Source organism: Paroedura picta, chromosome 5 (genome assembly GCF_049243985.1).
Source record: "Paroedura picta isolate Pp20150507F chromosome 5, Ppicta_v3.0, whole genome shotgun sequence".
Taxonomy (NCBI): domain Eukaryota; kingdom Metazoa; phylum Chordata; class Lepidosauria; order Squamata; family Gekkonidae; genus Paroedura; species Paroedura picta.
Genome location: NC_135373.1, coordinates 126,628,796 through 126,643,018, shown reverse-complemented (window position 1 = coordinate 126,643,018; position 14,223 = coordinate 126,628,796). Strand labels below are relative to the sequence as shown.

Here is a 14,223-nt window from a genome sequence, read left to right as displayed (position 1 = left end):
CTTAGACCCAGAACTAATCTTCGTTGGTCTTAAAGGTGCTGCTGGGCTCAAACTTGGATCCGTGGTTTCCTGGATTTTGATGTCTGCTAGCGCATCTCCCTAGTCCATCGAGTCAGTCCACGGAGGAGGAGGGAGTAAGGAAGAGGGGATAGATCCCCCCCCCCCGGTCACCTCTTGTGTTCATCAGTGGCAGTGCGGAGGTCCAGGGCTCTGGCCAGCCCAGGACAAAAAGAAAGTAGATCACACTTCTGTTGTGGTTATTAATTTCTTTGGGAATGGGCAGGAAAGTGGCAGCTGTGGGGCTGTGCCTCAGTGGCAGGTCACGTGCTTGTCATGCAGAAGGTTCCACGTTCAATCCCTGGCATCTCCATTAGAAAATGAACCCAGCAGAAGGTGATGTGGAAGGACCTCCGCCTGAGACCTGGAGAGCCACGGCTGGTCTAAATAGACCACACTGACTTTGATGGATCAAGGATTTGATTCAGTAGGAGGCAGCTTCCTGGGTCTGCTATGCAGGGTGGCACACTGGACCTTGGCTAATAGCTTGGCAGCCTGAGAGGGTCTGTCCGGTCCAGCAACCTGACTTACACAGTGGCCAGCCAGTTCCTCTGGACAGCCAACAACAAGGCAGAGAGGCTGAGGTCTTCTCCTGATTGTGCCTCCTGGCCCTGAGAGGCAGAGGATTGGTGCCTCTGAATGTGGAGGTTCATCTCAATCACCTTTGGTAAATTTATCCTCTCTGAATCTATCTAATTCCCTTTGGAAGCTGTGGCCATCAGTACATCCTCTGGCATCAAATTCCACATTCTAATCTTTCCTGTTGTCTGTTCTGAGCCTACTGCCCATCATTAGATTCCCTCGAGGTTGAAGCTTTTGGGAGAGGGAGAAAATTTTCATTAGCACCATGGAGACCAACCAGGTTTTCAGGGTGTGAGTTTTCAAGAGCCGAAGCTCCCTTCGTCACGAGCTCCATCGTGGTATCTGATGAAAGTGCGCTTGGTCTCTCCAAAGCTCACCCCCCAAAAACCGTGTTGATTCCTGAGTTGCCGTGGGGCTTGAGCCTTGCTCTTCTACCACAGACCAACATGGCTACCCTCTGAAACATTTTGTTGAAGCTCAATCCTGGAAGACTACAGTGCGTTCTCTGCGTGTACTTCAGGCTTGGAAATAAAAGAGAAATTCTGCCCCAAGAAAAGCGATTTACGTAAATTGTGCTGTTTTGCATTACCCCTCACAGTTTGCATGAGACTGCCTTGTGCCCTGCTTTGCATAACTCCAGCTTTTCTGGTTAGGGCAACAGGTGTTGCGTTCGTCTCCGGCCCTTTGCATGACTGGTCCTAGCACAGCGTAGTAGTCAAAGTGTCCGACTGGTATCTGGGAGGCCTGGGTTCAAATCCCCACTGGGGTCATGGAAGCCTGCTGGGTGACCTTGGGCCAGTCACAAGCTCTCAGCCTAACCTACCTCGCAGGGTTGTGAGGATAAAATGGAGGAGAGGAGAAGGGTATTGTCACCTGCTTTGGTCCCCGTTGGGTATAGAAGGCCGGATACAAGTAAAGTTAAATCAATAAGTGGCTAGAAACATGTTTTTTTTTTCTCAGATAAAAAAGGGGAAGCTGAAACTGTCAGGCCATAGAATCATAGAATCATAGAGTTGGAAGGGGCCATACAAGCCATCTAGTCCAACCCCCTGCTCAACGCAGGATTAGCCCTAAGCATCCTAAAGCATCCAAGAAAAGTGTGTATCCAACCTTTGCTTGAAGACTTCCAGTGAGGGGGAGCTCACCACCTCCTTAGGCAGCCTATTCCACTGCTGAACTACTCTGTGAAACACTTTTTCCTGATATCTAGCCTATATCGTTGTACTTGTAGTTTAGACCCATTACTGCGTGTCCTCTCCTCTGCAGCCAGCAGAAACAGCATCCTGCCCTCCTCTAAGTGACAACCTTTCAAATACTTAAAGAGGGCTATCATGTCCCCTCTCAACGTCCTTTTCTCCAGGCTGAACATTCCCAAGTCCCTCAACCTATCTTCATGGGGCTTGGTCCCTTGGCCCCAGATCATCTTCGTCGCTCTCCTCTGTACCCTTTCAATTTTATCTACATCCTTCTTGAAGTGAGGCCTCCAGAACTGCACACAGGACTCCAGGCCGCTGAATTCTGCTTCTTTGGTGCCCTTTTGGCACGCCGGTGAAGCCGCTGCCCGGACACAACCCTGTGGGAGCCTGAAATAGAGAGACAAGTAGCTTTGTCGAATGATCTATCCAAATCCATGCCCGAGAGGTCACATGATCATCCCCTCTTCTCCTTAAATGCCTCCCGTGCGACTTCCAGCGCTGCCTGGGGGGGATTAACATTGTGTTGGGCAGGGAAGGTCAGGGACAGAGGAAGAAGAGTTGGTTCTTATACCCCACTTGTCATTATCCAAAGGAGTCTCAAAGCTGCTTCCAGTCGCCTTCCTTTCTTCTCCCCACAGCAGACACCCTGAGAGGGAGGTGGGGCTGAGTGCTCTGAGAGAAGTGCCCTAAGAGAACTGGGACTGGCCCAAGGTCAGCCAGCTGCCTGCACGTGGAGGAGCAGGGAAACCCAGCCCTCCACATTAGAGGCCGCCGCTGGGTGTGAACCCCTGCTGTGCTACAGAAGTCTTGGGCCATTCCCAAACTCTCTGCCTCTCCCACCTCACAGGGTTGTTGTGAGGCTAAAATGCAGGCGAGGAGAATGTTTATCCTCGCTGGAGAGCAAGGCATATCAGTGAAATAGGTGAATAAATCAAGTGAGGCACGACCAATCAAAACTCCAGCATCGACTCAGTCCCAAAACCCGGTTTGGGCTCAGGCATTAGTGTGCAATGGGACCTTGGGCAGATCACTGCCTGCCAGTTCGGATGCCCCTCCCAAAACACAAGGGAGAAAGTGCCGGCCTTCCTTACAGGGCCGGCTGTAATGACGAGAGCAAGAGTCCCCAGCTCCCACGGCATGGTGGGAGAAGACACAAAATGGCCGCCGCAGGAGGGAGCCATCCTCAAAATGGCCGCCCCAGCTTCCCTTCAGTCACTCAGTGCAGATCCTTGTACTGCAGCGGCTGCCGAAACAACCAATCAGAGACCTGGCCCTAAAACCACTTGGAGGGCACCGGGAGAGGCATCGACAGGGACCAGCAGAGCCCCTTGGCATCGTGCCCTAGAGAGGCAGCCCTCTGCGGTGGGGTCTCAGTGCCCCGCTTCTGCTGCCTCCCTTCCCTGCTGGGCCCCCCGGCATCCTCTCCCTCCAGCAGGCAGCCGCGTCTCCCCCTCCGGCTGTCGCAGGCAAGGGCCTGATGGCATCTCTCCGAGCCCCGGACCGCCGTTGCCGTCCACGTGGCCTGAATTAGGGGAAATGGACAGGAGGGACTGGGCCTGTTTAAAAATTAAAGCTGATTACGAGGCATTAGCGTTACATTTAAAGGAACAGACAGACGCCCTTTTGTGCTCCTCGCGGCTGCAGTATGCTTCCGTCTGCCGTGCGCCAGAGAGTAGCCGGCTGTGTAATGTGAGGAGGCAACGGGCAGCCATTTTGGGCTTTGGCAAACAAAGAGCCTCAAGTGAAGCTCAGGGCCCGGCCCGTCAGCGGGCATTAGAGTTGCCGGCTCTAGCTTGGTTCATCCTTGCAGATTTGGGGGCATGGCCTGGGCAGCGGCACGCATTTCTCCTCGACTCTGTGGTAGGCCGGAGAATCTGCCCTTCAAAGCGGCCATTTTGTCCCCGGGAACTGGTCTCAGGAGAAGAGTTGTAATTTCGGGAGAACTGCCAGCTCGGCTTTCCCACTTCCCTGGCAGGTCACTCCTGGAGGTTGGCAGCACAGCCAGATGCTGTGACTCTTCCTCCTCTCGTGACGGTTTCTGGATTTCCCGTCTCAAGCTGAATCTTGAGCACAGGAAGCCGCCCGATTATGAGCCGAGCCAGTGTCCCGTTTGCCCAGCGTCTTTTAGCTGAGTCACTGAATGTCGAATTTATCCCACCTTCCTCCCCGACAGGGACCCAAAGCAGCTGACGTTGTTCTCCTCGCCTCACAACACCCCTGTGAGGTAGGATAGGTTGAACGTGTGTGACTGGCCCAAAGTCACCCAGCGAGCTCCCTTGGCAGAGCAGGGATTTGAACCTGGGGCCCTGAGATGCCACCCTTGGCAAGGCTGTGGGCCCCCTGCCCTGCTGTGGCTGCCTCTGATATTTGGTATCCTGCAGATCTTTGCTTCCTGGAAGCAGAAAAGAAAATCCATGCACACTCGTTTCTACCACGGGGATGGCAGGCTACTAAGAACTTCATAGCTGTGGGTGTGTCTCCGCCCTCATGTAGGGTTGCCAGAGGCTCTCTGGAGCTTTTCTGACGCGCTTTTAATTGCTCGTGCGTGTACATCGGGCTGCCTTTCCTTTTCCACCTTGTCTTTCTGTGCTTCGCAGGCGTGCTCGTGTTTCATTTGGCGTGAGTCGCTGTGATTCCTGCTTCGCAGAAGAGGGGCAGGGATATTTTAAATGACTGGCAAGGAGTTCGTCACCCTCTGCCGCTTTGCGTACGGTCTGCGTTGGCAGGCTCGTGTCAGGATCTGGGCCTCTCTGGCGCGCCATCTATAATGCAGCAGCCTCTCGGTCTCTGGTTGCCGCAGGGAGGGCAGGGAGCATAATGGCAGGGCTCAGTAGAGAGGAGCTGCCGGCGGCCCAGGAGGGATTGTGTTGCTGGCTGCGTGGGGCGGGCGGGCAGGCGTTGCAAGGTTGAGTGGATTAATTTCAATTAAACTGTGCCGGCCCCACTAAAGGAGCATCGGAGTTTGTAAGAAACCCTAATGAGTAATAGATGCATTTGCAAAATGCTTTGGTAGTAAGGGGCCTATTTGAAGAGGAGAAGAAGAGCTTTTTGGTTTTATACCTCGCTTGCTTTTCACTACCTGAAGGGGTCCCAAAGCAGCTTACAGACCCCTTTCCCTTCCCACAACAGACCCCCTGTGAGGTAGGAGGGGCCCAGAGAACAGCTCTGCGACTGGCTCAAGGCCACCCAGCTGGCTGCACATGGAGGAGGCCCCTGCTCTTAAGCACTGCACCACGCCGGCGCTAACAGACACAAAATGCCTCTTCTGAGGCTGTGGCTGCCATGGCACCCTTAACACATGGTTGAAAGGGAGTGCTTTTCAGGAGAATGCTTGCTTGAGAGCAGTGGAAAGAAAGTGCCTTCCAGTTTCCAAGGGGTTCAAGGCAAGAGACAGTCAGAGGGCGTTTGCTGCTGCCCGCTTCCGTGCAGCTTCCTTGGAGCTCCCCACCCAAATCCTAGCAAGAGACGGCCCTCTTGAGCGGCTGAGGCCTGATGAACTTGACCTGGCCCGGCCCGCCCAGCTCAGGGCGCTCGTTTTATAGGCAGATTAATTAGCGGAATCCGTTGTGTAACTTCTGCGGTCGCTTGACCTGCGACTTCTTCACTCCAGCGACCGGCCTGGCAGGGAGAACCGCTCCGTGCCAAGAAAGGCCGTCTCTGCGTCAAGCGAGGGGGTGCTGTGGCTCTTTTTCTAAGCTGCGGGTGACCAGAAGGACCCACGAGCAGCTCTGCTAGGCGAGGTCAGTGCTCCAGAGGGGCCTTCGTTGCTGGTGTCCAGGGCCAGGCAAAGAAGTTTCTGCTTGGTCCCGCGTGGACGATGGAGCTTTTCGGTTTCGGCTTCGGATCTGGCTGGGGAGGCGGCTGGTCGGATATCAGGTTGAGGACCCGAAGGAGGCCTGGTACTCCGAGCCCAAGTTCTTCCTGCCTAGCCAGACCCAGTGCAGAGGCCGTCGGACAGCCCAGCTTCTCCTTCCTGCTGGGTGACATTTTCTTCCCCCAGCATTTCTCCGTTCACTTAATATTTAAATATTTATTAGTAGCATTTGTACATTGAGGAACTCAGGGTGTTTTGCCATGTCAATAAGGTGGTTATAAAAACACATTTATTTATTTATTTATATTTATATACTGCCCTCCCCAAAGGCTCGGGGCGGTTTACAGGGAACAGGAAAGAAGATGCAGATAAGATATGGTAACAACAGGTGATAATAACAATAACATTATGACAACAGCATTAACATGATAATACCACGAGAGAATAAAATGAGAGGGAAATGGGATTGCAAAGGAGCCTCAACTCTTACTGAAACCCAGTGGGTTGGGCAGGTTCGTAAGCTAGGTCTGCCAATAAACAAAATTGAAATAAATCAAATGTGACTCTAATGTGGCTCTGAACAGTTTGGCGTCGTGGGTGGTTAAAAGCAGCGGCCTGCTTCGATTCCACTCTGCTCCTTCACATGAAGTCACAGTCCTTTTAGAACTGTTTTACAGAACAGTTCTCTCGGAGCTCTCCCAGCTCCACCTACCTCACAGGATGTCTGTTGTGAGGAGAGGAAGGGAAGGATGCTTTGATCCTCCTTTGGGTAGTGAAAACTGGTGTATAAAACCGAACTCTTCATCTTCTTCTAAATAAACCTGGCCTTAGCTACCTCCTGGAGATGACAGGGCCAGCAATACCTCCCTCCCTGGTGAGGTTGTTTCATAATCGTGGAGCTGCCACCAAACAGGCCCTGTCTTGTGTGCCTACCTGAGCGTATCTGATTACTGGGGCAGTCAGGAGGGCCTCTCCTCTTGCTCGTAATTCCTGGGCAAAAGTTTAAATCACGGCGAGAGGTCCTCCTGGCCATCCCACCTAGGCTGCTGGCAGAAGGGCAAAGAGATGCTGCCACAGTGCTTGGTCTGCTGCCCTCCCTAAGCCTCAGAGCAAGCAGCGGCCTCTCCCTTTTCGTCTGCCGTCTTGAAAATTACGCTTCACAGCCATTTGCATCATCGATATGCGACCTCACTAGTCCCCACCCGGGCTGCCCCCAGTCTGATGCCCCAAAGGCTCCTTTTAATCCACCCCCAAATGTTTTCTTTGCCCCGAGCGCTATTCAGATTGGCTTTGCGTAAATGCTCAACACAGATTCAGGAGAGTGAGCAGCATGCACCAAACCACCATCTGTCGCATTGCTACGACATCTCAGTCCTCCTGAAGGCATTCCCCTTGCCCCACCTGCCTTCCCCAGGTGCTCCGAGGGCAATTTGGGGGCGGGGTAGAGGCTGGCAATGCCCAAGCTTATGCTATAGCCTTTGATTTGACGGCCAAGCGCCTCACTGCCCGGCTGCTCCTCTTTCTGATACCTTCTGTCTGGAATGGAGCACTCACGCCCTTTGCCTGTGGGACATGCCCGGGAAGGGAGGGGCTCCCGCCTTCTTTCCCTTCCTCCAGGCCCACATCTCCCCGTGACCTTCTCCGTCCGGGGACAGCTTGGCTTCACTCGAAAGCGGATCATGTGACTCCGGTAATCCGTAGCCAGTCAACAGCTGCGCCGGGGAGATTGCAGGGGGAATCGGCCTATATTTTCCTCTTCCTCCTCCCCCCGCCCCCGGCTTTGCGCTGCAGATTCAGGGAGGAGAAGGACCATCCCTGTGGTTTGAAGGGGTCTGTGTCGGATCTGTTTCGGAGGTCACGCGTGCCCTTGGCCTGTCCTTGAGGTGCCCGGCTGGCCTTCTGAGACCTAAGCAATAGCCGCCTTCGTAGCCGTGAGACCCTGGGCAGAAGTCAAGAAGCATCGGGCACGGTGGGCCGGTAGACTAGCCAGGCAGTGCCCCACTGTGTGTTTACTTCATTTCGGCCACTTCTTGCTCCCCAGTGGGGGGACCCAAAGTAGCTTTCATTGGTCTCTTCTCCACTTCATCTCTGCGACCACCCTGTTAGGTAGGCCAGGCTAAGTGTAAGCAGCACCCAAGGTCACCCGGCTGGCTTCCGTGGCAGAATGTGGATTCGAATCTGGGTCTAGAACAGTCTAACCCAGCCTTTCTCCAGTAGAGTTTTGTGACCCCCTGGGGGTTTCTTGACAGCCCTGGGTTTCCCAAATTGGTGAGAGTGAATACGTTTTTAATATATTTTCCAAACATTTATCGGGTGATGTGACCATATATAGTCATGTCAACCCATCCGCCCCTCCCCAAATGGCTCATGATGGACCTGGAGGGGGCTTCATCTTGTGCAGGGCCACCAGGAAGTGCCTACAGGACTTTTGCAAGGGACCCCAGTGTGGGAGGAGGTGGCAGTAGAGTCCTGTTGCAAAAGGATGCAGACAAGCAGAGAAGCAACGGGCGTCTGGAGGGATGTTTTTCCCATCCTGTCCAAAGTGGCGGCTGGGCGTGGTGGGTGGTGGGAAGGGCAGTCGGGATCAGAAGGGGGAACAGAGAAGTCACCAAGGACTTGAAGACGAACTTGCTGAACTGTGTGCCGTTTCTCATTCCGATCCTGTTCTCCTATAGGACAGGGGTAGTCAAACTGCGGCCCTCCAGATGTCCATGGACTACAATTCCCAGGAGCCCCTGCCAGCATTTGCTGGCAGGGGCTCCTGGGAATTGTAGTCCATGGACATCTGGAGGACTGCAGTTTGACTACCCCTGTCCTATAGGTTTGGGAGGCCATTTTAGGCACTCAAGTGTGCAGAGCGGGGAATCCTAGGACAGTCTGGGAAATTTCAGACCTGCTGGCCTGTCTTCTCTCCAAGGTGAAACTGCTAGATAAAGTGATTGGCAGCCAGAAGCGCTCACAGAAAACCACTCTGAATAACCAAGCCCATTAGGATCTTTGGGAAGGGTCAGCGAGGAGAGGAGGAGGAGGAGCAGCTATGTGGGCTTTCCAAAAGCTTTCAGCAAGCCCCCCCTCAAGAAAAAGCTCTTAATTAAACCCTACGGGTCATCTTATGGGATTAGGTAAAGGCCAGGAAGCAGAGGGTCGGGATCCAAGGGATTCCAGCACTGGAGGGGCCTATGTTGGGAACTACTGGGGTCAAAGACTTTGGGAAAGGAAATGCTTCTTTACACGAACACATTTTGAATCCAGTGACACCTTTAAGAGCAGTGCAACCCCCCACTTCAATCTAGCTTCTTTACACGGTGACTGAGTGAAATGGGGAGTTTTGCTGCCAGAAAACCTATCAATCTATCTTCATAGGGCTCGGTCCCTATGACCAAGAAGACGTGGTGATGGCCACAGTTGTAGATGGCTTTAAAAGGGGATCCAACTATTTTATGGAAGACAAGTCTTACCAGCCTAGGGTCTCCTGGCTACGTGACGCACATGCTTTTGATTCGTGCTTAAAGCGCAAGGGATGCGGTGTCCCCTCCACAGTTTGCCACTGGAATGCACAGGCTCCCCTCCTTCCCGTTGTCCAGATGACCCCTTAACGGCTGAGTCGCTGCAGGTGTACTATCGGGGAGAAGCAAGTCTCCACTTCACATACACACTCACACGCACGTTGTGAGCAAGGGGATTTTCTCTTTAATACCATTGAAAGGGTCCAGAAGCCCAAGCTGTAGCTTAACATGTGCCAGCTAGATTAAGGCTAATCAGAGGGGCAGCTGCAGCATGGAGACAATCCCCACCCCGATGACCATCTCTCGGGGACGTGAAGGATGCTCCCTCCCAAGGACAGCGGACTGGCCTGGGGGCGAGATGGACGGCAGGCCCCAGCCGTCTGCTGTGCCGGAGAGTCCATATTTGGTTCAGTCTGCATGCAGGAAGTGACACGCACGCACCTACCCGTGTCTCTGTCTTGCATTTAAAGCATCTGTTTTCTCCAGGGGAGCTAATAATCTGTATAATCTGGAGACGGGCTGTAATTCCGGTGGGATCCCCAGGTCCCCCCTGGAGGCTGCCATCCCTGGTGTTGGTGGGCAGGGTGGCAGCCTCCACGGGCACTGTGTTGGGGACCCCTGCAATATTCGCTCCGTAGGGCCGGCCAGACTTGATCCGAGTGTTATTCTGGCAAGGCAGGACTCTGCACTGGCACGGCACCTTGTAGCAACCGGGCTATTCCCTGGACAAGGCAGCTATGTGGCACCTATGGGTGGTTTTGTCCGAATTGTCCTGCCGAAGCAAGGCACTGTGCAGGCATGCTCCCCCCACTGAGCATTTATCTCACTCTTAAATGGAGCTCTTGAGGGAAAGCCTTGCGAAGTCTGGTGCCAGCCAGGGAGGGAAGAGCCACGCAGGCTGATCTGTGACCCTCCCTTTACTCAGGATCACCTTATGGTCCCACAGCTCCTTCTTGCTTTCCTCATGTGCCTAGGCCAAAGCGAGCGCTGACACATGTGGTCAGCCTCCCTCTCTGGGGAATGCCTTCCGGTTGGCTCAAGAGCATATCTTGCAGACTCCTCCTCGGGCGGTTTTTGTGACCGCCCATCCAGCCACGTGACCCTCCTGGCTTTGTGTCAGGGTCCAGGACCACACGGCTCCCTCTGCTCTCCCGGGGAGGGTGCTTGAGGGGTGCATTGAGGGTTTCGGGGTGGCCGAAGGAAGATCCCCAGGGCAGGGCCTTCTGCTGCTCTCACTGCCAAATTGGGAGCTGACTCGGACACGGCTTCAATGCTGAAGCCTGGACAGCAGAGTGACCTGGGGGCACCCGGGGGCGTTCGGCCTCCTTTGCATTGCTACCAACCGCCGGGCTTGCAGAGGGCATGAAGCTTGACAAAAGAACTCCGCGTAGCTGAAGGCCTTTCCAGGGTCCGCCTGATGCCGCCTGCCCAGAAGGCAACGCTTGGCAAGGTGTTTTCTTTGAGGAGGGAGCTTTGTTGTCTTGAACCCAATGCCCAGGTGGTTCCTTGTTCAGCCAAGAAGGGCTTCCATCTCCCCCCCCCCCCATCAAACCAGGTTGGCACCTCCCCGATTCCGCCTCTTGTGCCTGTCCTTGCCTCCTGGCCCCAGCCTCCCAGAGCTGCATGGCTTGCCAGGGGTCCCCCGTCTGCTGCACATCACAACAGAAGAGCCAGGCTGGAGCAGACCAAAGGCCCATCGGATCCAGCCTTTGGTTCACCCAGGAGCCCACTAATTTCTTGCTGGTTCGGACCTGCGGGGCGGAAAGGCCTTGTGGGTTGGTCCGTCTGCCCTTGAGTCACATGGTTGGTCCATCTGCCCTTCTGACTTGCCAGAGCTAAGCTCCCTGGGGGAAGAGTCTGGGTGTCTCCTGTACCAAACTAACCTCCTTCCCTCTCTCGGCCTCCGCAGGACTCGTCCAGATCCCCGTGAGCATGTACCAGACCGTGGTCACCAGCCTCGCCCAGGGGAACGGCCCCGTGCAGGTCGCCATGGCCCCCGTGGCCGCCCGGATAACAGACAGCACCGTCACGATGGATGGCCAGGCGGTGGAAGTCGTGACGCTGGAGCAGTGACGGAAGAGCGTCCGGGTCGTGAGGCCGCCGTTTCCTCCTCCTCCTCCTCTCTCGTGCAAATAGTTTTTCTTCGCCTCTCCGGAAATGCCAGTCGGGTGGCATTTGAGTCTCGCATCTTTGGAGGCCGAGGGTTTGGGTAATGATAAGGGGGGAGGGGAATAGAGCCAAAGGGGTTACATTGGGGCGTGGCCTTCTGCACCATCCGAATCTCAGAATGCCGGGGGGGGGGGCAGCAGGCTGGGTCAAGCCTTCCTCCCCACGCTGTGTGGATCCTCCTTCCTTCGATTGAGGGGCCCTTCCCTCTCCGGGGGTCTCCGGCAGACCTTTGCGGCCCCTTTCTGCAGAGGCACGTAGAGCCAAGCTCCTTGTGCTGAGATTTAGGCGTCGCTTAACATGGACATAAATTTATAAAGGGAGAGAGAGAGAGAGAGAGACGAGTGGATTTGAGAGAGGCTTTATTTCCCCCCCTCTCCGAGAAGGCGCAAAAGAGCCGAGGCCGTCCGGAGGCAACAGGCGAGGGCTGCCCCCTGCCGACCCTGGAGCCCCCTAAGGACGCCCGTGGCCTTTCCTTCTGCAGGTGGGTGGGGAGACCCAACACTGTGGGTCCCGTGCTGTGCCCTCCCTTTTTTTTAAGCCCATGCTTGAATACCCACCACCCCCTTCCCCACAAGCCCCCATTTTTGCTTGCCTTTCAAGAACCTTCTTCCTTAGAAGAACCTGAGACGGGCTCGAGGCAAGAGGGTCGCAACGGGGCACGGGCAGCGTTGGCGAGAGCTTTCTCCTTCCCTTGTCAGGCAGAGAAGTTGTCCTGAGCCTTCCCCGTGCTCCTTCTCACCGCCTTGGGCTCCCACCGGGCACGTGAGAACAGCCTCTGGCACCCCCGGGGGCGGCTTCTGCACCTTAGCAGGATCCTGCCCCACACTCCCTTGCTCAGACCCAAGAGAGGTCTCCAGCTGGCCCCCGGTCATGCCTGCTCCCTGCTCCTGCCGGTGGCACAGGAGCTGACGTGCCCGGGTGCCCTCGAGAGATGTGGGAGAGACGGGGAGCCCCAGGCATCATCGTGCCCGGTAGGCAAAGTGGGCCCATGCCCTTTGGGGGGGGGGGTGCCCCGTTCGGCCTCTTGACGGCCCTAGCACATTTCTAGCCGCTGGTGTTTCCGTAACTCCCCAGGGGAGGCATCTCTGCCTTGCTGCCCCGGGTAGAAGACAAGCACTGCCGTCTCCTCCTCGGACGAGCACTTTTGCGCCCTCCGCTCTCCCCGCCCACCGGTGCCTGGAATTATACAGAGTGTTGTGTTTCCCCCCCCCCTTGTTTTATTATACTCAGCCATTCACCAGATCTCTCAGCATCCAGCTTTCAAGGCAAGGATCCCCCCCCCCTCCCCCAAGAAAAAGGATTCTTGTATTTACTCGGGGTGGAGTGGGCAGAGTTTATGGAAAAGCTCAACTCTTCCCCCCCCCCCTTTTTTTTTTTTTTTGTATATATATATTTTTTTCCTGGACTAAAATTGCGGCGAGGGAAGCATTCCCATCGAGACCCTCCCAGGGCTCCGATTTACTATTTTTTTAATATTATTATTATTTTTTATCGTCGTCGTGAAGATGTCAGGTGTGACTTTAAAGACGGTGTTCCTTTTGGACAACGGAATAACGTTCTGATAAGACTGAGAAAATTATTCCCCTGAGACCCAAAGAGAAAACCACCCTCCTTTTGACCCCACCCCAAGCCCCGTAGCACAGCATGGAATTGCCCGTCCCCAGCCCCTCCCCAATTCTGTCTGTTTCCTCCTTCAATAAATTGTTACAAACATGTCCATCCCCTGTGCCTCTGAAGTGTGTTCATTCCCTTTGGCCGGGGGGGGGGGCGGGAGGTGGGCTTTGGGTCTGTCATTTTTAGGCCTTTGCAAAGTGTGTCTCCTTAGGCCAGTGGTTCTCCACCTTCCTAATGCCACGACCCTTTAATCCAGTTCCTCCTGTTGTAGGGACCCCCGGCCATAAAATTATGAGCCTCTTGTGGTGCAGAGTGGTAAGGCAGTAGAAATGCTGTCTGAAGCTGTCTGCCCATGAGGCTGGGAGTTCAATCCCAGCAGCCGGCTCAAGGACGACTCAGCCTTCCATCCTTCCGAGGTCGGTAAAATGAGTACCCAGCTTGCTGCTGGGGGGTAAACGGTAATGACTGGGGAAGGCACTGGCAAACCACCCCGTATTGAGTCTGCCATGAAAACGCTGGAGGGCGTCACCCCAAGGGTCAGACATGACTCGGTGCTTGCCCAGGGGATACCTTTACCTTTTAGCCATAAAATTATGCAAGAGTTCTTTCACAGAAATTAAACCGAGACTGACCAATGGGGTGAAGATCCATGGTTCATGATTGTGTATAAATTGGCTTTTTTTTCTCCTGGGGTTTCTCAGTTCAGTTCTGCCTCTTGTCCCACCATGCCGATCTCGCTCTTTTCCGCTGCTCCAGACAGACGAACAATCTATCTAGATCTACCCCGCAAGGCTGTTGTGTGGATGGCGCCCCCCCCCCCAGCCAAGCTGCTTGCCCTGCTGCGACCCCTGTGAAAGGGTCGTTCGAGAACCCCTGCCTTAGAAGATGTGTGTGTGGACATCCAGGTAGCGAATGAACAGTTACCTTCAGACCCAACGGCACCAGTAAGGTTTTCGGGCTGTGAGCCATCAAAACTCTGATAAAGGGAGCTTTGCCTCTTGAGACCTGGTTGGCCTCGGAAGTGCCATGGCTGTGACTTGGGTGGCCCGATCTCTTCAGAGACTCCAGGGGCCCCTCTGAAGCCAGCTAGGTTTTATTTAAGGTATAAGCTTCTGTGGGCATGCGTGCTCCTTCAGAGACCCGACTGAAGAAGCGTTCATGCACACAAGAACTTGTCCCAAACGATGGCTCTCCAGAGGTCCATGGAGGGCCCCAGGGGCTCATGGGAATTGTAGTCCATGGACCACTGGAGAGGCACAGCATGGCAGGGGCGCATGGGAGTTGT

General features: G+C 54.8%; 1 protein-coding gene across 3 annotated transcripts in view; it reads left to right on the top strand.

The window, feature by feature from the left end:
• The window catches only part of NRF1 (nuclear respiratory factor 1), a 56,427-nt gene extending 43,368 nt beyond the window's left edge, over positions 1-13,059 (top strand). For 2 of the 3 annotated variants that reach the window (XM_077340404.1, XM_077340405.1), the window contains exon 11: positions 11,065-13,059. In XM_077340404.1, the coding sequence (XP_077196519.1) occupies positions 11,065-11,228 (164 nt within the window). In that variant the 3' untranslated portion in view covers positions 11,229-13,059. The remainder of the gene's footprint in view (positions 1-11,064) is intronic. The other variant, XM_077340406.1, reaches the window with a different exon arrangement.
• The last annotated feature ends 1,164 nt before the right edge of the window (positions 13,060-14,223 follow it).